The sequence below is a fragment of the Triticum urartu genome, chromosome 1 (assembly GCF_003073215.2).
Source record: "Triticum urartu cultivar G1812 chromosome 1, Tu2.1, whole genome shotgun sequence".
NCBI lineage: Eukaryota > Viridiplantae > Streptophyta > Magnoliopsida > Poales > Poaceae > Triticum > Triticum urartu.
The window spans coordinates 495970535-495994436 of record NC_053022.1 but is presented as its reverse complement, the minus strand read 5'-3'; the positions used below and the strand labels follow the sequence as shown (position 1 = coordinate 495994436).

The window sequence follows — 23902 nt, the reverse complement described above, 5'->3', positions numbered from 1 at the left end:
GGGCAGTGAGGTTAGGGTTTCTTGTCTTGGGCAAGATTTGGTGTCGGCTGTGAGGCAGTGGTGAGTCCAATAGCTAGGCTTAAACAGGAGTCCAGTAGCTGTCAGGCAGTGTCATATGTAGTCTATATTGGAATCCCTGAATGGTCTTATATTTAGGAACGGAGTGAGTACATGTTTCTAGTAGCATTCTTGGAAAGTTTGAGCACATTTGAACAAATGGACTAGGAAATTATGGCTATTTAGCTAAGAAGATTGAAAATTTGGTTCAAAAATTTCAGTAAGTACCGCTCGCTCCGTTCCTAAATATAAGCCTTTTTAAAGATTCCAATATATATTATACATGCAGAGCAAAACGAGTGAATCTACGCTCTAAAATATATCTATACACATCCGTATGTAATTCTCCTTGACATATCTAAAAAGTCTTATATTTAGGACCGTTCCTAAATATAGGACCTTTTAGAGATTCCAATATGAACTACATACAGATGTATATAGATATATTGCATGTAGAGTGTAGATTTACTCATTTTACTTGGAATCCCTGAAAGGTCTTATATTTAGAAACGGATGGAGTACATGTTTCTATTAGTATTCTCGGAAAGTTTGAGCACATTTAGACAAATGGACTAGGAAATTATGTCTATTTAGCTAAGAATATTCAAAATTTGGTTCAATTTTTTTAAAATAGAAACATTCCAGTAAATACTACATTTTCCCGGTAGTAGCCTGGGAAAACCTCAGCTTATTTGAAGAAAGGAAATACGAGATGGAGTTTTTTTCTTCAAACAAACCCTTTTTTGCATTAACATTTTTCTAAAAAAGTATCGTGCTAACTTGGAGTCCACGCGCCATTTTCGTGCTGGATTCATCATTGGTGTCAGGTGCTTCAGATCTATGCAAGAATTCAACGACGACGACCGTGGCTCCAGCACACTATTCCTTATATAGGGGCACATGCACAAAGACTTTATGACTGTCATCGACAAGGTCAGGCCGGCTCTGGCAGGGCCGTAGGGGAGCGCTGACAGCGGCGCGTCAGCAGCTCGTTGTGACGACAGTAGTGGTTGTTTGAGGGTCTTGGAATCTCAATGTAATTTGTATTATTTGTATTATGTTCGAGATGCTTTGTACTTCTGTTGAACTTTTTGTTAATAGAGATCTGGATCTTTTTTTAAAAAAATTAATCGGAAAGATAATATTCCCGTATCGGAACCCAGTTGGACCAAATGGGCCCAATGCCAACGTGTCGCTCCGCAAGAGCTGGGGATCTCTCCTCGCTAAATCCCCTCCCCTCCCAGTCCAACCCCCCACTCCAGTGTGTCAGCAGCGGAGGCTGGCAGACGAACTCGATCTCCCCTCCGCCGCCACACCCAATCCCAGGCGCCCCCGCCCAATCCCGATCCAGCAGCGCACGGCGGGGGGAGGTCGCGGCGGCGCGGCTCGATCAGGCGGCCTGGCTCCCGCTCCGGTCACCCCTCCCCCAGCCAGCTCGGGTTTTCCGGTCAGGTAACGGCAGAGGCCCGCGGAATCGCTGCTTTCCTCGGGCTCCGGGGCGGGTGATCCGAGGCGCGGAGGAATTGGTCGTCGGGAGGGCTCGATTTGGGGCCGGGTTCGGGATGGGAATTCCGTTTCCGGGGGACGGCGGGGGGATTGGTGATCGGTGCTTGTGGTGTAGGGTTCTGTTCCGTGGTTTGATCTGTAAATTGCGAGAGCTGTTCCGCGTGATTACCTCCAAATAAGGGTAGCTTTGTAGTTTTACTTCCTCTCGCGTGCATCACGGATCCACAGAATTTTTTGTTTTGTTTTTGGGAAGACGTAGAAATCGAGAGTCGAGAGAGGTTGCGTGGTTAAATCTGATCGTAGTTAGGTCATGGGTTTTTTGCCGTGTTCGATTTGGGGGAGAAAGTAGCTCTGATCTACTGGTACTGATTACCTGGCTCGTTACCAAATCGTAGAATTTTTTTCTTCCGATGCTTCAGCTATGGATGCGTCGTGTGCAGTTTCAAACGTGTTATAAACACACGTTTATTGAGTATTGACTTATGTGAAATCACCTCGATGCTGTCGTGTTGCTGGTGGTATGCTTGCTGCAATAAGGTAGTTGCTTTGCTCTCTGGGAGTGTGTTCCTGGGAGTTTTAGTTGGACATGTAGATGACTGTTTTTGATCGCGAGCCTGAGTGTGGTATGTAAACTGTTATGAACCTGTGTTGTGTTATTGCTTTCTGCAATGAAAATCGGGAGCCAAGAGCTCCTCAATTCGGGGGGAAAAAGCACACACCTATTGATGTATTTTTCACAAGCGCTCTGTCTCATTCATGTCTTGGTTAGCTTCTACTGTTATACATTTCCATGGCCATCCATTTAAAGTTTGCAGTCTTTTTTGCATAACTCAGCACCGTGTTTCTGAGAGATGACTCGGGCTAAGAGCGAGAGCGACCGGGTGATGCCTGGTCCGGACCAGGTTGACTTGGCATCCCACGATGATGATAGCGCGAGGGAGTCACCACGTAGGAGAGCTGGACCACAACTGAAGAAAGGCCCTTGGACACCGGCCGAGGATGCCATCTTGGAGGCGTATGTTAAGAAGCATGGTGTGCAGAACTGGAATGTGGTGCAGAAGGACACCGGGCTGTTAAGGTGCGGCAAGAGCTGCCGTCTCCGCTGGGCAAACCACCTGAGGCCCGACCTAAAGAAGGGCACTTTCACCAAAGAGGAGGAGAACCTAATCATTAAGCTCCATTCCAAAATGGGGAATAAGTGGGCTCGAATGGCTGCCCGTGTAAGTTCACTTTCAAGCTCATGTTTTTCAGGTTCAGCATTCATCAAATTTTGTTCTCATGCTTCTCTCATGAGAGTTGATATTTAATTTAATAGATTGCATATGCTATTTAATCTTGCATCTGATTTGGATGTCAGAGTATCCTTAGTAGAGTTATTAAGATCCTGATATTTTGCGTGATATGCTTCTTTGATCTTCTCATGCATGAATTTAATGTTGCGAATATATGTTTTATGCTGTTGGAAATTTCTTTCTTGAGTTTGTAATAGTTCTTATTAAGAACAGTAAATATTATTCCCTCCACTCCTAAATATTAGGAACGGAAGGAGTAGTTTCATAGTTCATATTAAGAACAGAACATTGGTATTAGTTTCAGACATCGTAACTTATCATTCATTATGATTCTGAAGGTATTGTCCATTATATGAAGCCTGATTATTTTCTTGGTGCAACCTAATAAAGTACCAAACTTGTGGTTCAAATTAAGTTATTTTGTTAATTTCAGAAATAATTTATTTCCCCATTCCCACTAACCCCTTGCTTAGATTTTTTAACCCCACAACCCCGTCCACTAATCCAGTATTACCGTCTGCTTGGATATCTGATGATCAACATATCAGGCTTATTCGCCAAAATTTTGCCTAGTATTATCGTCTCTTTTTTCCATTTATTTTATATGACCAGTTGACCACTTGTCAGTTCTGTGACTTGAATTATGTTCCTTTTGAGTTTTGTGGTACTGCCTTATGCCAAAGCTATTAGTTTGTTTTTCAATTAGCGATGCTGTTACCAAAACATAATTATATAACATAACAGTATTATATTGCACAAATAATATATCCTATACATTTTCTTTAGATCTTTGTCTGTTAAATTGATGTACTCCATTTGATACATTCTGCATTTTGGTATCAGCATTTCCAGACTCCGACCATTCGTATTCTTATACGTATCTCTGAACTTCCTTCCATCTCACTTATTTGTTGCATCATATGATTGGCAGTTCTATCTTTTCGACATAATCTTCAATAGAATAACGTGAGCATATTGTGGTTTCAACTACAACTAGGACTGTAAGACAATAAGCAGCCTTTCTGTTTGACTGGCAAAAGTATGCACGAAAGTAATTGTGTTAAAAAGCATGTCCACCTGGTAGCATTCTTGTACTTTGGCATCATTCTATCATACAGCTATATAGTGTATTTCCATGGAAATCCAGAGCTAGAGATTGATCAAAGTTTTACCGAAATTTTTTGAATAGGTATTTGTCTTGGTTGCATGTACATACCTGTTTTGGTAATTTGTCTTTAAAGTAACTTATCTCTTATGCACACATTTCTTCTCTTTAATTGCCACTAACCTTCAGAACATGTTCAGTTGCCAGGGCGCACTGATAATGAAATAAAAAACTACTGGAACACTCGAATAAAGAAATGCCAGCGCACCTCTACGCCTATATATCCTGCTGAAATATGCCTACAGGCTTCAAATGAAGATCAGCATGAGTCCGCTGACTTCAGTTTTAGCGAGAAGCTGGCCAATGATCTCCTCCATGGAAATGGTTTATATGATCCCAGTTCAACGTGGGGCGATTTCATTGATGACCAAGAAGCTTTATCTTATGCACCCCAGCTTCCAGATGTTTCTTTCAGCAATTTACCTGGTCTGTACTTTGAGTCAACAAACCATGGCTTCATGGATCAAGTTAACCAAGCAGAAGTTCTGAAAGAATCTGAGATTTCATTTCCTTGGTTGAACGCGGCCATCAATGGTACGTTTTCCTCAGTTGATGAATCCTTCAAAGTCTGAGAAGCTTGTATCATGATTTTTGTGTGACCGTGTGACCAACTTCAGCTATAAGAGTGCATCACCTTGTGCAGGTACCTTCGATGGCAGCCATGCCTTTTCAAATGGCAACTTCTCTACTTCTAGGCCCATGACTGGTCCCTGGAAGATGGAGCTCCCTTCATTCCAATTTGCTGGATCTGATCCAAACAACTGGTCCGCATACTCAAGGACCTGCGCTGCGCAGGGTGCAAACTTTGCTGATCCCTGCATGCGCTCATCAGCGGCAATGGCATCAGCTAAGTTTGAGCACATGTGCATGATACCAGGGAACAGCGGTCAGTTGGAAGAGCCGCTTCCAGAAGCTCATGCAGTAAGCTCTGCAGAGAACCAGCAGCTGTCCGTGGGGAGTTCGAGTGCCTCTACTGGCTCACCCTGCGATGCTATGGTGGAAACATCAGAGCTCCATTTCTTGGAGCGAGACCCCAACCTGTACGCTCTTGCCAACAGCTGTTCGCCCGCCTCGCCTCTTTGCCAAGCATCGCCTGATGAGTTACCGTGCTCCGATTTTTCATCTGGTTAGTGATTACTCCATTTTCTCCATCTACTGATAGTACCTTGGTTAGTTCACCGATTTCACTAGTTTAATCAGCACTGATTTCACTTGCAGCAGCGAGCCCTGTGTTTGTATCAGATGAACCAACAATCCTGCAATACGAAAAAGGATTTCTCTTGCCTCATCCTGAAGATTCCGGGGCAGACGCATTCTCCCATTGGAACGCGATGCCGCCCATCTTCCAGTGATGCGATTCAAATGGGTCTACAATGGTGCAGGTACCGACCAAGCCACCTGTGAGCTATGCAATTGTTGAACTTGCATTTGACTGACACGCTATTCTTCCTGGTCCAGGCAGGTACCTGTGAGCGGCATCCCTTCGAACCAGACGAAATCTCCAACTGGCCTCCAATAAAGCTGTAGAAGAGTCGGTTGTTCTTTGTTCCATTATCTCGAGTAGAATTCCCTCGTGTTCAGCCAACCTGCAAGACGCGCTCACTTTGGCCAACCTTCAAAATGCCCACTGAAGTACGTAAGGAGGTTCATTGTTGTCCAAGCATGCGCCAAGCTGGCACATTGCTGCCCACCTGGCATGCTTCTGGAGGAGACGGAGGAAGGAGAGCACCTAGTAGGATGCCACATGGGCGGAAAGTGGTGGCCTTGACTCTTTGTCCGTCTCCTCCATCAGGGTGTCTGCCTGTGGGCAAAAGGCGTCGCTTTGGACGGTATTGACCCTCTTGTTACCAGGTTGAATGAGTAGGTTGGACATTTTCAAAGCCGGATGGCCAAAGTGAGCGCCTGGCGCATGTCGACTGACTGCGAGTGGTTTCACTCCCATTTTTCTTATCATCAGAACTTTGGCACCTCCGTCGCCTGCCTGTACCTGTAACACTGGTGTGTACGCTTGAACATTCCTTGGTTTATTCTATTCCACGTAGCACGGCTGTACACGGTGCCAGCATGTTGTGATGTTCTTTTGAGGTTTTATATATCTGCGAATTCGGAGGCCAGTGTGTTTTGTCTGTTTGATATCCGTGAATGCCGGCGTCGCTTGCAAGATCCGGGAGTTCACATTGGAAGGAAGAAAAGATCAGTATTATAGCGGAAACGCACAGCAGGAGATCCGCATCTTTATTATGCTGCTAGGAGGAATACTACTACTATACTAGAGCAATGCCCGTGCGTTGCAACGGGATATAAATATTCTAATACATTAAATTGTGATTTACCTGTCAATAATAATGCGATTATGTAAATAAATGTTCATCAAATTTTGACCATGAATTACCTTATATTTTGATTAGAAATTTAATAAGTAAATTAAAATAGAATTGGTTCAGAAGGTAAGTAAAATTAAGACGATTGATTATCATATAAATGGAAATGAAAGGTTGGACGAAGAAGCGGTGGGAAGAAAGGTGAAATGGGAACCTTACGTTCTTTTTAAATAGTATAATATATATATAGAGATAGTACAGTGGTAGATTTGTGTCACGTTCCCCGGCACGAAATGAAACGTGCTATTGCTGGCTTGCCGCGGAATCGTGGACGCAACCACCTCCTCTTGACTTAAATTTCCAGAAGGAAAAACAAAAACTCTCTGTCTCTCCTCTGGATTGGTTCCTCGTTGGTGCATTCCGGGAGAGGAGAAGGCGCGCTGGTTGTGTTGTGCACCACTTCTTGACAGGGAGAGTTTGTTTGAGGGGGTCGAGGGTGATGTTTTTTTGCCGGTGAGGCGAGGCGTCGCCCCGGACGGTGACAGGACAGCTACGGGAGCGTCACTCCATCAATGACAAAGCCACAGCATCACCAACTTGGCTCAGTCGGTCGGCACCGTCGCCGACTCGCCGTCACACCACGCACGCACGTTCGACGGGCCATTCCGACGAGCGCCAATGGCGATAAAGAAATCGGCACGTGGCGCCCGATCGCCGTGCCGCAGTTAATTCCGGGCGGTCGACCTGTCCGCCTCGCTGGCCGGGCCCCGCGCGCTGACGGGGCAGCGGCACGCCGCGCGCACGCTTGTCGGCACCCTCCCCCTTCCCCACGGCCCGCCCGCCCGCGGTCGCGTCGCCGAGACAAACTCCCAGCCCAAAAAAAACAAAAACGCACGCGCTGGCGCTGCCCCCTCTCCTCGGACGCCACCGACCGACCGACCGAGCCCTTCTCCCTTGCGTGGGTTCGCCTCGTTCGCTTGCTTCCTGCCGCCGCCAGTTACCAGTAGTACGGCACACGCCTCGGCCCCGGCCTCGTCACGGCGGGCCAGGACCATGGGCGCCGCCGCCGCCGCGGGCCGCCTACTAGTACGATCTCCATCGCGCGCGCCGGGATGAGCGCCAGGGCCGGGCCGGATCCCAACTCCGAGAAGTCGGTCGCGTGGCCGGACCTCCGGGGAAGCCTCGAGCGGGCCGGCGCCCTCGCCGCGGAGCTCGCGGCCGCGGCGGAGGAACGGGCACGCCTGGCGCGCCGCCTCGAGGCCGCGCTCGAGGTGAGAATGCTTCTCGCTCGCTCGCTTTGCTTCCGCCCCGCTCGTCGCGCCCCCTTTTGTCGAGCGTGGCCTGATCCTGCTGCTGCTGCAGGTGAGGAGGGAGTCGGTGCGGCAGGGCGCGGCGCTGGACGAGCTGAGCCGGCGGCTGGAGCGGCGGCGGGCGCGCGCGGACGAGCTCGCCGTCGCCAGGCGGAGGGCCGCCGAGGGCGTGGAACGGCGCAAGGAGCAGATGCAGGCGCAGATCGAGCGGGTGCTGCCGCTCTCCAGGGCCCTCGCCGCCGCGCACCGCCAAGTGCAGGTACCTGCCCGCCCGCCCGTTTCTTCCTCTCCACGCGACACCGGAATGCATTGGGTATTCTGGCTGCCTGCGTTTGGTCCGATATCTAATCCGTCTCCTCCTGATTGATCGCAGGAAGCCAAAGAGTTGAAATCCGCGGAGAAGGCGCGGCTTGGGGATCTGCAGAGGCTGCTCAGGACGAGGCAGCAGTCCATGGTAGCCCAGGTCGCCGCCCTGTACCCTGTCAGGGTCTTCCGAGACCTGCCGGCTGCAGAGAACCACCATTCCCGTACCAATGGTGAGAATTCAGTACTCATGTGCCTCCCCTGAGCAACAATGCTTGATACGATGTGCATGATTTTAGCGTATATGCCCCACAGGCCCATAGATAAGCAATGAACAATCATGCTGTCACATGAATTTTATTTTATTTTTGCTCTGGTTTTTATACGAGTCAGAGAGCTAATTAAAAACACAGTCGATCCTTATATCTCACTTCATGTAACCGTTTATGATGAAATGACACCACATTTTCAGGAGAGTGCCGAACACCTTCGGAAGAGAATGGGGCACTTCCGCAAGAAATGAATGGAAATGGAAGACATTTACTCAGCATTATCAAATCTCCACATGTTGGCCCCTTGACATTTTTTGGTTGGCAAATTGGAAAGCCCAAGACAAAGCAGCCAAGTTACAGTCACAAGGAGCTTCAGAGGTCAGCAGCTGTGCTTGGATATGCAGCACATGTAAGTTTGTCTGCCCAATGCTCCTGCACAACAAAATATTAAGACAAATAGACAATACATTTGATGTAGCACATATATCCCAGCCTAGCTAGGCCAGTTGTCATGCTTCAAGAAGAAAATACAAAAAATATTTCTTGGGCTGCCGATTTTTTGGTATAGTTTTTAATAGATCCAGTGGTAAAGATCAAAAAAGAAGAGCATTGAGTTTTTCATGCATTAGTTTGGAATACAATATAAATTGTGGCCCTTCCAGATTTAGTGGTTCCATGGTATCAAGCCTACACTATGATAGGAGTGTAAGTTATCTGCCTGCATCTGCACACTAGATTTTATAGGTGCAGCCACTAGAGTTAAAATCACTACTTGCTTACCATGTTAATTTGGTGTGGAGTTCAAAAGAGTTAGAATCTTATCTGCCTGCATCTGCACACTAGATTTTATAGGTGCAGCCACTAGAGTTAAAATCACTACTTGCTTACCATGTTAATTTTGTGTGGAGTTCAAAAGAGTTAGAATCACAAGTTGCTCACTTTGTTAATTTCCTGTAGGCAGTCTTGCTTATTGCTTCATATCTTGACATTCCCCTCCGATATCCTTTGCGCTTTGGAGGATCACGATCTTATGTCGGTGATCGTTTGCCTTCAGCTGAAGCATCATCCATGGGTTCAACGGAACATCGAAGGGTCGGCAGCGCTGACTCAAAACTAACAGATTATCCCCTTTTCTTGGAATATCAAGATGACTCGACAAAGGCATCCTACGCCATTCACTTGTTGCAAAAGGTGTGTGTTCTCCATACAGTCTTGTATTCCATCTCCCTGTTTGTCGCTGCAATCTTTGTTTAATCCAGTTTCCCAAGCAAACTAAGACTGCTTGCTGTCCACATTTTCAATGATGGGTGGTTAGGATACGGAGCAGCTCTTGAACTACATCGGAGCAGAGAGTTCTGGGAGGAATGCATTTGGTAATCTGCGGGAGCTTATTAGGATTGTACAGTCAGATGAGTATCTGTACATATGATTAGATTTGGTGATCATCGTGAGTTTGGATCGCATATGCTGTATAGATAGATATATGGTAGAATACAGGTTTAAGTAGGTATTCTTTCTGTTCTTTTGTGTGATTCTGCCTACTCTCGCTGTGCCGAGTTTTTGTATGCGCAGCAAAGAGCAGCACTGGGTTGTGCTAGATCAATGGTATTTACAGATGGGGTTTTACATGAGCATAAAAGCCTCTCCCCCATGTACTCCCTCCGTCCGGAATTACTTGTCGCAGAAAAGGATGAAAATGAATGTATCTACAACTAAAATACGTCTAGATGACATCCATTTCTATGACAAGTAATTCCGGACGGAGGGAGTATATTTTTGAGGTTTCTGGGTACGTACTACCCTCTGAGGCTGTTGTATAAAAAAGGTTATGAGTTGATATGAAAGTCATTGGACTCGGAAATTCAGGAGTCAAGACCTACTTTGGACCTGTTTGGAACACAGGCAGTGTACACAACGCACCAAACTCATTATCCATTTGACTATTTGAGCATGGATATCACAAGCCCAATAGTATTATAAATGAAACATCATTGCAGTCATCTAACTAACTTCATCACTGGTTTAAGCATTGCTATTATATCATCATGGACCTGTTTTATAAAGAAGCATGATGTTGTCATGTGAACAACTTATTAACACTGGAGAGAAAAAGAATATCTTCTAAAAAAAAGGCATTGCTCTGACGCAACTAAATTCGGTGCACCAATTAAAGAACCGACCTGGTGTTTTGAGAAGAGAAAATTCAAGAACCGAGCTGTTACCATCATGAACACCACCGCAGGGACCAAAGAAAAGAGTCCGGAAAGAAGCTTTCCGGCACCGTCCATGGGTCCGTCCGGGCCCGGAAAAAGTCTTGGCATGAAAGCGGCGGCGGCAGACGCGGATCGAGATCCCGCACACACAAATGCAATGGTGACAGCCACCACCGCGCGGCTCCCCCTCCACGACCAAACACGCGGGAAAGGGATCCCACCCACCGCCCGCCCCGCTGGCTCGGCTCGGCGGCCCCACCGCCGGCGTGGGCGCACGTGCCACCGCCTCACCCGTGTCCGGCGACGGCCGGGGACAACTACCGCCCCGCGGAAGTACCAGCAGAAGAGATGGTGTGATGAGGCCCGGGGCCCCCGCCACCCTCCCCCACTACCAGCGATCGGCGCCGCGCCGCGCTCCCACTTCGTGGCTCGCCAGTCGGTCGGTCAGTCCGCCACCTGCTTCACTTTGAGACTCCTTCACTTTCTTGAGCTCGGATCACCATTTTCCTTTCCTTCGCTCCCCTTTTTCTTTCTTCGGGATCACCATTGCCAACCGCTGCACTGCCGCCCTGCCGGCGATCCCATCTGAACTTCCCAAGAGGCAATCGCGCTAGCTTGCCAGCCTTTTCTTGTTCGGTTGTTCCTGGCCTGCCTTTGATCTTCTGCCGCTGCTGCCTGCCTGCCGCCGGAGTCCCCCGCTGGCCCCGGTCCTCTGTTCTTGCCCCCGCCCCTCGGATCTCGGGCTCCGATCGGCGTCCGCTTAAAGGTACCAACTTCTGAGGCTGCCGATCCAGTATTAATTCAGCGTCTCCAGAGTAATCATGTGAATTGAATTCTTGAACGTGCTCCCACATTTCTAGTTTAGTCTGATATGGTTTTTAGAATTGAAAGCCATAACAAACTTTAATATGGTTTAGGATCGTAACACAAGCTTTTTGTAGAATTAAACCTCTGGTAGAATTCATTCGATGAGCTAATGTTGCCAGTGTGTTTTCTCTGCTAGGTCTGTGCTGGCAGGTGAGAGAGGAGTGGCCATGGGTGTCCAGGCCAGGCATGATACATTAGGCATCAAGAAAGTTTTGAAGTGCTCTATCGGAATAAGCTATAGATGTGCCTCTGAACACTGGGCTCTCTTCAGTCTAGCCCTACTGCTTTACCTGCTGTACAGATCTTCACCGGGTCTCTTCGCTTTCCTTCTCTCCACTTCCCCTGTAATTATTTGCGCCACCCTTCTTCTTGGTATACTGCTAAGTTATGGGAGCACACATCTTCCTGAGTCCATTGAAGACCGGAAGACTGACACAGATAGTTCAGCTCCCAGGTTTGGATGTTTTTCCAGAAATGTTCATTTTGGAGCACATCAGGGATTTTCAGTGCCTGCAGTTAAGGAGAGCACAGTTGGCTTTAAATGTTGGGAAATCAGAAACCCAAGTTTTAGCAAGGCAAGGGCTGACAAGCTTACTGAGCTGGATGATACTGTTCCTCTTTTGAAGGAATCAGTTGATCAAGGAGATGAGAGAGTTTATGGACATGATAGACTCACTGAACTCTTTGCTTCTATTTCTTCCATGGTGACACTGCAGCAAGAGATTGGTATGGAGAAATTCATGAAGGCTGATCATGAACGGGAGTTCAGAGATCCATTTTCCAACAATGATAATAGTACCGAGTATGCTAGCCTGTTTGAGGATGCTGGTCAAAGAAGAGTTGATGAGAAGGAGACAACATTTGGCTTATGCTCTTCCAGTGAGAATGATAGGGAAAATGATGAAACAGTAAGAAAGGAAAATCAAGATAAATTGTTGACAGATGATCAAAGTGATAATGTGGGAGAGGTTTCAGAAGATAACCCAGCTAAAAAACCGGCTGGTACTTGCAAATGGGGCCGTGCTTTTTCTGTCCGTCAGAGAAAGAAGCTTGATGGGATAAAGATTGAGCCTATCAATGTTGATATCAGCAGCCAGTTAGACTCTTCTCTAGTTTCACCATGTGCAAGAGTTGGCAACCATGATGTTTCATCAGATTTTGATTCTGTCAAGCCAGAGTTTTCCTCTTCTGATATCACTATGGTTGACGTTGCTCCAATGCTTGATGGTACTGATCCTCCTTTAAGCAATGATGATTCCGGTAAGCTAGAGGATTCCTCTTGTGATATCACTATGGCTGATGTTGCTCCAATGCTTGATGAGATTGATCCTCCTTTAGGCAACGAATTCCCTAGCCCCGAGCCCATTGACAATGATGATTCTGTCTGCGGTTCCAACTTCTGCCGTCTGGATCCTCAAATGGACAGTGATAATAACAGCAAGCCTGATACTGGTAAAGCTGAAAATGATGCTAAGGATGGAGAAAAGAAGAAGGATGATGGTGGGAACCAACCTGAATTTCTTGGGACAGCAGACGAAGATAAGAATGCCATGGATCTTGGGTACTCTGAGGTGGAAAGGAGTCGTAGATTGGAGTTCTTGATGGCTAAGAGAAGATCAAGGAAGAATATAATATTTGATCTTGATGGAAATGATGCTTGTCAGAGTGCAGATAGATTTTCACGTTTCCGTATGCAAGTTCAGCCCATTTCAGTATCAAGGAGGAGCCCTTTTGACCTTGCTTCTGATCCTGATGAGGCAGCCATTCCTGGCTCGGCTCCTTCAATCATGCATCGGCGAAATAACCTGTTTGAACCCCCTTCTGAACAATCAGATGATGGTGGTGTATCTGCACATGATAACTTGGATTCTCAAGAAATCATGACAGGTTCCCGCCGAGACATGGTCTTCAAGAGGCATGATACCTTCAATTTTGGCGGCCAAGAGAGACACCGTTCTCGATTTAAGCCATGTTTTGTGCTGGATGCAATGGATATTCAGGAAGAAAGTACAGGCAGTTTCCAGAGGCAGTTCAGTGACAAGAGTGTGTCAAAACTAAGTGCTGTATCTGAGTGTGATACCCTTTCTTCGGTCGCTGATCAAGAGGAAAGCAACAACCTCGTCAAAAGGGATTTCCAGAGGTGGTTCAGTGACAAGAGCGCGTCAAGACTGAGCGTTGTTTCTGAATCTGACACCCTTTCTTTGGGCGCCGATCAAGAGGAATGCAACGACCTTGTGAAAAAGGATTTCCAGAGGTGGTTCAGTGACAAGAGCATGTCGAGGCTGAGCGTTGTTTCTGGATCTGACGCCCTTTCTTTGGCCGCCGGTCAAGAGGAACGCAGCGACTTCAATAAGGACTTCCTCTGGTATTTCCAGAGGCAGTTCAGTGACAAGAGCATGTCGAAAGTAACTGTTGTTTCTGAATCCGATGCCCTTTCTTTGGTCGCCGACCAGGAGGAACACACCGACTTCAATAAGGATTTCCTTTGGTACTTCCAGAGGCAGTTCAGCGACAAGAGCGTGTCGAGGCAGAGCGTTGTTGCTGAATCTGATATCATTTCGTCAGTCACCGATCAAGAGGACCGCAGCGACCTCGTCGAGAAGGATGTCCTTTTGGGGGACACGTCGCCAGAGCTGCCAAGACAGGAAAGTGATGTTGGAAATGCTGGAAGCAAATGCCCAGACACGGTTGATTTTGTGGGTGATGAAACTCTGAATGCCGCTGTCGCCAGTGGGATGGAGCCTGAGCCAGTGTGCAATGCTGCAACATAGGCTCTGAATCTTCTGATCAAGTGATGTCGAAGCACAGAGCTTTCCCTGTACATTTTGTGAATGTAATTGGATAGAAACATGGCACTGTTCCTGTTGCCATTCTCTGAACATAGGCCTTGTGAAGTTCCAAAAAATGAAAAGAGAGAGAGAACAATTTTTGTGTATGTTACAGGTTATTCCATCCTAGAGAATGTTGAATATCCTTATGAAATCTTCAACCCTGATTCCTGTTTGCTTTTAGCAGAAGTTTCCCAGCTGCCATGCAATGTGTGAACCCACATTATCTAGAACAGTGGCCGGCAACCCCCGCCCAAGACTTGGAACTTGTGAGATTCTTGGCCTGCGGTCTGTCTGAAGAAGATTCGTTTCCCCAGCTGGAAGCAAGCATACAAAGTTTTCCCTGTACATTTTGTGAGTGCAATTGGATAGAAACATCATAGTACTGTTCCAGATGCCATTTTTTGAACGTCAATAGGCCTTGTGAAGTTGTTCCAAACGAAATGAAATGGAAAGAGCATAATCTTTGTGCCTGTCGGAGATTGTTGAGTATCCTTATCTAATTCTCAACCCTGATTATTTGTTTGCTTTTTACCAGAATTTCTCCAGCTGAGATGCAGCGTGGATCCAGACTACCTAGAGCAGCGGCCAAGAGTTGGAACTTGTGAAGCTCTTGGCCCGTGGTCTGAAGATTCTTTTCCCCAGCTGGAAGCAAGCATGCTACTCTACTAGCTTCTTCAGCTCCGGCCGCAATGTCAGAAGCTACACACACACATGCACGCGGTTGCTTCAGTGACAAAAAATTCTCATCTTTGGTCACTCGATTCAAGGAGCGGCAGAAGAAAGCGCCCAAACCATCCAAATCTTGCTTGCGTGCATGACCGACTGCCCCGTCTCGCGATCAGATTCTTCAGAACTTTCTTCGGCTGAAGCTGGCTTGTAGTACTAGTAGCAGCTTCTGCCACACGCCGTTCTTGCAATCTGGCCATAAAATGTCGTGCCTCACGTCTTGTCACGCTCCCGCAAAAAAAATGCACGTAAACATATAAACTTGAATATACTCCCTCGTTCACAAATACTATAAGATGTTTTGGATCCCTTAAAAAAATGTTTTGAATATTTAGTACAGACTACATACGGGCTGAAATGAGTGAACGAACTCACTAAAACGCCTGTATGGAGGGAGTAGCTAGGATTAGATTGCTAAGAACATTTTTGTGATGTGGCTTCACATCATAGAATACATGTAGCTTCGCCACTGATTAGGATACGATCATACGATACGATCGAAGCCCTTCTTCGCGATGCTCTTGTATAACTTGCTCAGTTATTTATTTATTTTACCCCCAACCTAAGGCTCTCCTGTGAGGGCAAAACATTGTCCACGACACAATGCCATCGAATCAAACGATCGACCGCTGGTACGGGACCGGAGCCAGGAAAAATAATCAATGTCGTTCAGCGTATGTACAGTGTAGAAATCTTAATCCTGATACGCTGATTAAGGGTGTCAAAACCGATGTACATGGTCTGAATATTTCTACGAGCAACTCCAAGGGCATCTTCAATGCCGACCCTCAAATCTCTCACAGCCGTCTGGATCGTGAAAACCATTCAACGTGGTCATGTATCGGTCTGCGGTGTAGTCTGGACATATTTTCCCCCACACCCAAAACCCCTCCTTCCTCCTGCGTGTGCTTCCCGCCCTGCGCCACTTGCCCGCATTCATGCCGCTGTAAAGCGCGCGCGCTCCACGTTGAAGACGGCTCAGGGCGGATGCAACCTCCCACTGCCTCCGCCATTGAAGCGACGCGCCGGCCGAGGGCACCGCTCGGATGAACACGTCTCCTCGCCGCATTTAAATGCCTCCATTAAACCCGTGTGGAAGCCAAGAAACCTACCCCCTCCACACGTACCGCGTCATCCGTTGTCAACACACGCGTAACCGCGCCCTACTGGCAGAGAAAGAAGCCGACTGCGCGGAGATCGTTGAGTCGGTGGCCTATGCGTCCACGTTCGCCGCCCAACATCGAGGGAAAGTAGAACACGGGAGGCAGCCGCCAGTTGGGTCCCAGGAAGGCCACCGCGAGCGTGTCGCCGACTTGCACAACCAGTGACTTGGTCGGTTCTTCGGCGCAGACCGTCGCCGCCCCAAGCCTGGGCTCCACGGAGGCGGAGGTGCCCCCCTTCCCCTCCGGCCGAAACATCAGCCTGCGGTTCCACTCCAATGAGCGGTGGGGAAGTGAGCCGCCCTTTGCGCTGAAGCATATACCTCCGGGCCTCTCGATAGTCCGATGAGCGGGTTGCCGGACATGAGGAAAACAGAGGGACCCACCGCGGCCGGTCGTAGACTAGTATAGTGTATCTGTGTCGTCGAAGTGGAGTTCGGCACGACCGTATGTGCACATAGTTTTACCATTTTAGTTAAGATATGTTCAAGATGTAAACGTTTTCGTCTGGTTTGTATGAAATCCGTCATGTTTATATGAAATCCAGTCGTGTTTGCATGAATTTCATCCGGTTTGCTGAAAAAATGTTTAAAATGTACGCGGTTACGGTTGGATGGCGGCCTACCGCATCCGTGTCCCCGGATACGAGAGAAAAATTACGAGTCGCCATTGGATATGCCCTTATAAGACAGAACCGTGACTTGGATTGCTTGGGGGCCTTTGGTTGCCACAAAAGTAGCTGCGGTTGATTGTATGAACTTTTTGAGTTGAGTAATACATTATTTCACGTGAAAAAAAAGACGCACACAACTGTTAGTACATACACTCATGTCAGTCAGCGGGGCCCATCTATTTTTTTTATTGTACGATACCATCGAGTAAAAAATCTTTATTGGAATGCAAGACCTTGGCAAGCCCTTCTCTTTTTTTTGTCTGAGGAAAAGGAAATTCATTCATCAAAGGGCAATCAAGTCTGCATTACAAAGGTCAGGTACCTCATCCGGTCCTGAACGAAGCCGAAGTGCGCTTCTTTATTCTACCATAGTTTGCTAAAAAGTGACTGACAATGTTTTGTTCTCTCCTAACTTGTTTGACTATGAATTCCCTCTGATCTCGAAGAAGCCCTTCTTGATGATGCTCGATGCTTTGTAAATGTGCTTAGTTATATGTTCTTCTTCTTCTTCTTCTTCTTCTTCTTCTTCTTCTTCTTGCGTTCTTCTTTACCCCCAGAGCGCGTTAACAAAATTCATGTGAAGATAGAGTACCACTCATCCGAGCCATCAGGTGACACAATCTTCTTTTTTCCTTTTTGCGGGATCATCAGGTGATACAATCAATTGCTGATGCGGCCGTACGGCGGATGGAACGGGGAAAAACAATCAATGGGGTCAGCACATGTTACAGTGTAGAAAAATATTATTACTAACCTTGGTGTATTGGTTTTATGGGGTCTTAGCACGATGATTTCCTGACTGTCTATTATAACAAGGTTTGCCCGGCTCTGACGAGAGAAGGGTAATGACAGCGGCGCGTCTTCGGCTCGTTTCAATGTCTGTAGTCGTCGCTAGGTGGTCTATGAATCTTGATGTAATTTTTATTATTTCTAGTGTTCGTTGTACTACCATGATTGAAGATGAATAGATTGGAACTTTTTCGAAAAAAATACGTCAGTTAATTAGTGGCGTCAAAATGATCTAACAGAATATAATACAGTACGTACGTGGACATTTGTACGTAAGAGCACCTGAAGAAAGAACCATGGGTGTCTGCTCGCTCAATCGCTGTGCTGCCTGCCTGCCTGCTGTATCGCTCGCTCTCGTAGCAGCTGGGCAACAGACGCACGCATAAACCGTAGCACTAGTACGGCTAATCCGTCAAGGGTGACAGGCATTATCCTTTGACTAATTTCGATGCTGGGGCTAATTAATCCCGGTCCAAGAAACATCCCGGGACAGAATAGACAGCGGCACCATGCATATGCATGTGGCAGCGGCCAGGCGTACGTGTTCATGTGATGAATCTCACGTCCCGTGTGTCAAAATCCGCACTAACATTTGTTTCGGAGGTGTGTCCTTTGCCTAATTTCGTAAGTAAGTACGTACTACTCATTTCAACGACAGTTAAATTTCGAATAGAGGCAAAATATTTGTTTGGATCTCACGTCGACACAGAATCCGTAACAAATTTCTTCGCAGTTCGGTTACTGTGCGACAGTCATCGGTGCTAGTAGAGCAAATGCGCGCAGCTACCCTACCACCTACAAAAGGCCGGCCCACCATGTCAGCCATGGAACACACAAATGTGTAGCAAGACGTGTGATGCTCCACATTAAAAACGGTTCAGGATGGACACGACCTCCCACTACCTCCGCTAGTGAAGCGACGCGCCAGCCAAGGGCACTGCCCGGCTGAACACGCCTCCTCGCCGCATTCAAACGCCTTCATTAAACCCGCGTGGAAGTTAAGAAACCTACTCCAGCTACACATACCGCGTCATCCGTCGTTAGCGTGCGCGTAACCGCGCCTGCCGACAAAGAAAGAAGCCCGCTGCGCGGAGGTCGATGAGTCGGTGGCCTGTGCGTCCACGTCTGCCGCCCAACATCGAGGGAAAGTAAACACGGGAGGCTGCATTCGCTTGGGTCCCAGGAAGGCCATCGCCGGCGTGTCGCCAGTGACTTGCCCGGTTCTTTAGCGCAGAACATCGTCGCCCCAAGCCTGGGCTCCACAAAGGCGGAGGTTCCCCCCTTCCCCTCCGGCTGAAGCATCAGTCGACGGTTCCACTTCGATGACCGGTGGGGAAGTAAGCTTCCTTTTGCGCTGAAGCATATATACCTTCCGGGCTCCCGACAGTCCGGTGAGCGGGCTGCCGGACATGGGGAAGACAAAGGGATCCGCCGCGACCGGCCGTAGACTAGTGTGGTGTAATACCCCCAGTGTCATGCTACAGTAACCCTCTGTGATTAAGCTAATCATTTTACTAAACAGTGCTCGATCACCTTTGATTCAAATATCCTTTGAAATTCCACTTTCAAATCATATTCCTTTTACAAGTGAAATATGGAGTTGCACAAAAGTGGCTGAAAAATAGTTCATCTTTTAGCCAAAATTCCATAACAAATTGATTTTTAAGGAACACAATATCATCTCCAAGCCAAGATGGACTATAGCAATTAAACAGTGCCATTCCAGCATTTTAAATGCAAATTTATTTATGAAAATTCCAAATGAATCTAAACCTCTCCCAAAAATAATTGTGGCAGTGCCTAAAAATGCACTGGGCTTTTATGATCCAATTTCACATTTTTCCTAAATCGTTAGCGTCCCTAGATAAATCATTTTCCTTCTCTGGTTTTACAAAAAAAAGAAATTAGCAGGAAAAAGCAGAGGGGGGACAGAGAAAAGAGCCCTTGGCCTCCCATTGGGCCTCGGCCCACTCCAGCTGTCTAGCCCACCCCCTCCCTCCCCGGTCGGTTCTCTGTTCCCACGACCCCCGTCGCTACAGGGGGCTGGTCACCGCCGAACCACCTCGCCGGCGATGAACCCCGCGAGAGGATAAGGCTGCCATGCCCCGACTCCTTGATCCCCTCTCCACTCCCCCTGGCGTCCCCATCCATTCCCCATCCTCGCATCGCTTTCGCTCTCCAGATCCACCGCGCCACCGCACCGCCACCATGCCCGCCGACGCCGGCGAGCTCTCCGCCGTCCCCGTCACCTAGGACCGTGCCAGGGCCTTCGCCGTCCTCCGCCTCGTCGCCTTCGACTACGAGCTGAGCCGAGGAGCACCACTACGGCGCCCCCGACCCTACTTCCTCGTCGGACGCCGCCTCCCTCGTCGTCGTCTCCGCCGCCGTACATCGCCGTCGAACCGCCCCCGAGCCCGCCGCCACCCCTCTACAACTCCGCCGTGAGCCCCCTACCTTTCCTCCCTTCCCCCTCCGTCGTAGGCGTCCCCTAGCTGCTCCGTCGCTGTGGCCCGAGCCCGCCACCGCAACCATGAGCTCGCTCGAGCTCCCGCGCACGCCAACAGCCTTCCAGCGCCCCGACTGCCCACGCCCTCCCGTCTCTGTTTGCTACCGCTGCCGCTCGGGCTCGCCCGCAGCCCGGGCCTGCTCATGCGCGCACGACGCCCCTATTCTCGTCGCGTCCCGCTGGCCCCGGCCACGCCCGGCCGTTCCCCCCCCACTGCCTCTGCCGCTGCTCCTTCCGGTGGTTCGCGCGCGCCCACCGCTGTCGGCCGCGACCAGCGTGCCAGCCGCCCTCATGCACGGACCTGACCCGTGCTCGCTCGCCGCCGCTTCTACTCATCACCGGTGACGCTCGGGGCCTCGCCCGCTCCAGCCACTTGCACCGCTCGACGCGGCGGCTCGCCCGCATCCGAACGCACCGCTCCGCGTGCCAAACGGGCACCTGCGATGTGAACCCGACGCTCTCCTCCCCTTCTTTGGTTGCCGACGCGTCGACGCCGGCGCCGTCTCCGGCCGCCCCCGACCCGGCTACCGCCCCAGTTTGATGCGGCTCATCGCCCTCGACCGAACGCACCTAACCGCGCGTCAAACGGACGACGAGGGACGCATCCCGGTGGCCGCCCGAGCCCTCCGCCGCGAACAGGGCTCGCCGGAGCTCACTCCGGCGCCGGCCGCCGACGTGGCACACCTGGGGCCACCCCCTGGGTCACTGCCAGTGGGGCCCCTGGTCCCCTGTTGACCAGTTGACCCAGTCAACTGCTGACTGGGCAGCCCCGTGTCACTGACAAGCGGGCCCCACCACACAATTAAGTTAATTAAAACTTTTTATAGATAAAACTAATTAGTTAACCTAATCAGTCACTGACATGTGGGGCCCAACTGCTAATTAGCCATATTTAATTAAAATAACCCACTGTTAGCCCTCTGTCTATGATAGGTGGGACCCATTGGTCAGTTTGACCAGTCAGCGGGTCTGTTGACCTGCTGATGTCATGCTGACACTCTACTGACATCATTTTTCTTTTCTGTTAATTTAATTAATTACAAAAAATGGTTAAAACTTTGAAAATTCGTAGAAATTAAACCGTAACTCTGATGAAAATGTTTTCTATATGAAAGTTGCTCAGAAAAATCCCACGAATCCGAATACGCGGTCCGTTCATCTGTCACATGCCCCTAGCATGCTGAACATGGAACATTCCCCTCTCCGGTCCTTTGTCTGACATAGGTCCGGAACCGGGAAAACATTCCCGGTTGACTTCTCTCTTCGCCGGTATCGTGTAGCACCGTGTTAGAACACGTCTAGCTCTGCCTGTTGTCCTATTATGCACTTGCTTGCTCTGTATTTACTGTTTCTCCCCCTCTTCTCTCCGGTAGACCCTGAGACCGATGATGCCGCTGTGATCGACTACGTCACCGACGACCTCTTCTTCTTGTCTGAGCAACCAGGCAAGCAAACCCCCCTTGAGCATTCCGATATCGCCCATTTATTTCCCTCTCATGCTTGCATTAGAACTGCTACTGTTTTCTGTATGATCCTACTCTGATGCATAGCCTGTTGTTGGTACCTGCTTTCATACCTTACCTGCTTATCCTAAACTTCTTAGTATAGGATGGTTAGTGATCCATCAGTGACCCCCACCTTCTCCCAGTTGCCTCGCTTTATGTTCGATGACTCGATCAACGTGATCGACGTCCAGGCCCCGACACCGCACATCACCCCCCTTAGTTGGACGACACTACAGAGTTACTATCGAGTGCCGAGGGTGAACCTCATACATCACTCCTGATGAGATCTCCGTAGTGTAGCTTTACGGTCGAGGTCATCGAGGGTGATTTCCTCCTTAACCACTTCCGTTACGGCTTTGTCGTGCAACCCATCAAACGTGAACCTCGAGGGTGGATCCTCTTATGTTCACCTTGATGACAACATCGAGTGGAATTCACCGGGGGTGATTCCCCGGGTTTTCCCCTTGGTGTTAGACACACAGTTACTATGGTTACTATGACTTTGGACTAAACCATGTGACTAAAGACGGGTTGACCCTGAGTGGTACCCGCGCGAGCTTTGCGAGTGATGTGTAGTCGGGTTGACCTGGATGGTGCCCGCGAGATACTTACGAGGCGTGGCCGGGCATTCTTAGCCCTTGCCGCAAGTACTCAAGACGGGGCAACGGGGTCACATCTTTCGTGAGTCTCTGCTTGTTACCGCGCGTTCCTAATCCACTACGATTTGGATATTTGATCCGAGGGGCCTCTGGCCTGATAGCACTAACCATCATGTGGGCATAGTATGGGCGTTCTGCGTCGTATACATCAGCCGAGGCTTAATAGACGTCAGCGACTGAGCGGCGCGCGCCGGGTTGGACTGGTAAGCTCCTGCCTTTTTAGGGAGGCAGCTAGGTCTGCTCACAGGCTGCCCACGCAACGTGCAGGAGTTCCCGGGGAGATGGCCCATGACCCCTGGGGGCATAGGTTTAGTCCGGCGTGCTGGCCTCTCTATTGAGCCTAGGTCGGGTTGCGGCGTATTGTTTGGCCGAGGCCGGGCATGACCCAGGAAAGTGTGTCCGGCTGGAGTTAATCGAGCATGGTGGGTAAGTTGGTGCACCCCTGCAGGGAAGAAAACATCTATCAATAGCCTGTCCTATGGTAACGGACACTTGGAGTTGTATCCCGATCGATACAACTAGAACTGGATACTTGAGGTGAGACATGGTGATGAGAATTGGATTGTGATGATAACTGGATAGTATGGCTCTGGGATTGCTTTCTCGCAGGGAGTCGAGAAAGGATCTCCGGACGAGGTTGATAACATTACTGCTACTTTACTTTATGCTACTCTACTCCCTCCTGTTGCTGCAAGATGGTGGTTTCCAGAAGATGCTAGTCTTCGATAGGCTAGGCTTTCCCCTTCCCTTCTGGCATTCTGCAGTTTAGTCCACAGATACAACCCATTCCTTTGATGCAGATGCATACTTAGTTTAGATCTGATGTAAGTCTTGCGAGTACTTTGGATGAGTACTCACGGCTGCTTTGCTACTTCTTTTTCCCCATACCCGATTGTTGCGACCAGATGACGGATCCCAGGAGCCAGACGACACCACTGATGACTACTGCTACCCCGAGGGTGCCTACTACTACGTGACGGCCGCTGACGACTTGGAGTAGTTAGGAGGCTCCTAGGCAGGAGGCCTTGCCTTTTCGATCTTTGTTGCTTTTGTGCTAGTCTTCTTAAGGCAATCTTGTTTAACTTATGTCTGTACTCAGATATTGTTGCTTCCGCTGACTCTTGTGCTTTCGAGCTTATGTATTCGAGCCCTCGAGGCCCCTGGCTTGTAATATAAAGCTTGTATTATTTTAATTTTTGTCTAGAGTTGTGTTGTGATATCTTCCCGTGAGTCCTTGATTTTGATCGTACACATTTGCATGTATGATTAGTGTACAATTTAATCGAGGGCGTCACAAGTTGGTATCAGAGCCGACTGCCTGTAGGTAGCCCCCTTTCCAACTCCTTGGCCGAAGTTGAGTCTAGTCACTACAAAACTTTTACTAACATGGTTGTGTGTCTTACGGGCCCACGTCGCCAATTGGGTGGTATTAGGATCTTTTATTCCTTGTCTATACTCTGGGACTCTGATCTCTCTTCTATTCGGGTTAAATGATTTTGCTAACTCTAACTCTAGGTTCTCGTAACTACTTTCTCCCGGAGAGCCCTTCTTTCTAGATGATCGTTTGCTTCACCAGAAGATTTCGAAGATACTCTCTGATGTTCTCCTGAGAACATGTGCTCATCGCGTTTACAATTCCCTACCACTGATAAGCCCCTATGACTAACTTCATATCCTTGTCGCTCATTCCTTCATCCCTAGTTGCTCTTGTTACTACAAGATGCCCGGAAATTCTCCCTATTGTTTC

General features: G+C 48.7%; 2 protein-coding genes across 10 annotated transcripts; both read left to right on the top strand.

Moving 5' to 3' along the window:
• Nucleotides 1-1291: 1291 nt before the first annotated feature.
• On the top strand, nt 1292-6085 carry LOC125522202 (transcription factor GAMYB-like). Of its 3 annotated transcripts, XM_048687297.1 has the most exons (6): nt 1293-1509; nt 2398-2783; nt 4161-4554; nt 4664-5146; nt 5239-5402; nt 5479-6085. In XM_048687297.1, the coding sequence occupies exons 2-5, from the start codon at nt 2415-2417 to the stop codon at nt 5370-5372; spliced, it is 1380 nt and encodes a 459-aa protein (XP_048543254.1). In that variant the 5' UTR covers nt 1293-1509; nt 2398-2414; the 3' UTR covers nt 5373-5402; nt 5479-6085. The 3 variants fall into 3 exon arrangements, with proteins under 3 accessions (XP_048543261.1, XP_048543254.1, XP_048543248.1); XM_048687304.1 differs by having other exon boundaries at nt 1292-2783; nt 5242-5402; XM_048687291.1 differs by having other exon boundaries at nt 1293-2783.
• Nucleotides 6086-7188: 1103 nt separating this feature from the next.
• Nucleotides 7189-14298, top strand: LOC125522173 (spindle assembly checkpoint component MAD1-like). 7 transcript variants are annotated; one of them, XR_007289687.1, is made up of 6 exons: nt 7189-7612; nt 7704-7910; nt 8025-8187; nt 8427-8635; nt 9188-9417; nt 11443-11607. XR_007289687.1 is itself a non-coding variant. In XM_048687279.1 (6 exons), the coding sequence occupies exons 1-6, from the start codon at nt 7454-7456 to the stop codon at nt 11458-11460; spliced, it is 990 nt and encodes a 329-aa protein (XP_048543236.1). In that variant the 5' UTR covers nt 7190-7453; the 3' UTR covers nt 11461-11607. The 7 variants fall into 7 exon arrangements, 5 of the variants coding, with proteins under 5 accessions (XP_048543236.1, XP_048543229.1, XP_048543222.1 ...); XM_048687279.1 differs by having other exon boundaries at nt 7190-7612; nt 9184-9417; XR_007289677.1 differs by lacking the exon at nt 11443-11607 and adding an exon at nt 9542-9865 and having other exon boundaries at nt 7191-7612.
• Nucleotides 14299-23902: the final 9604 nt, after the last annotated feature.

Excerpts from the sequence above, each read along its gene's own strand:
- LOC125522202 (XM_048687297.1), top strand. The coding sequence starts at position 2,415 with ATGACTCGGGCTAAGAGCGAGAGCGACCGGGTGATGCCTGGTCCGGAC. Across the intron at positions 2,784-4,160 it reads GGGCTCGAATGGCTGCCCGT|TTGCCAGGGCGCACTGATAA; the intron begins GTAAGTTCACTT and ends GAACATGTTCAG. Across the intron at positions 4,555-4,663 it reads GTTGAACGCGGCCATCAATG|GTACCTTCGATGGCAGCCAT; the intron begins GTACGTTTTCCT and ends CACCTTGTGCAG.
- LOC125522173 (XM_048687265.1), top strand. The coding sequence starts at position 9,374 with ATGACTCGACAAAGGCATCCTACGCCATTCACTTGTTGCAAAAG. Across the intron at positions 9,418-11,442 it reads CCATTCACTTGTTGCAAAAG|GTCTGTGCTGGCAGGTGAGA; the intron begins GTGTGTGTTCTC and ends TTTCTCTGCTAG.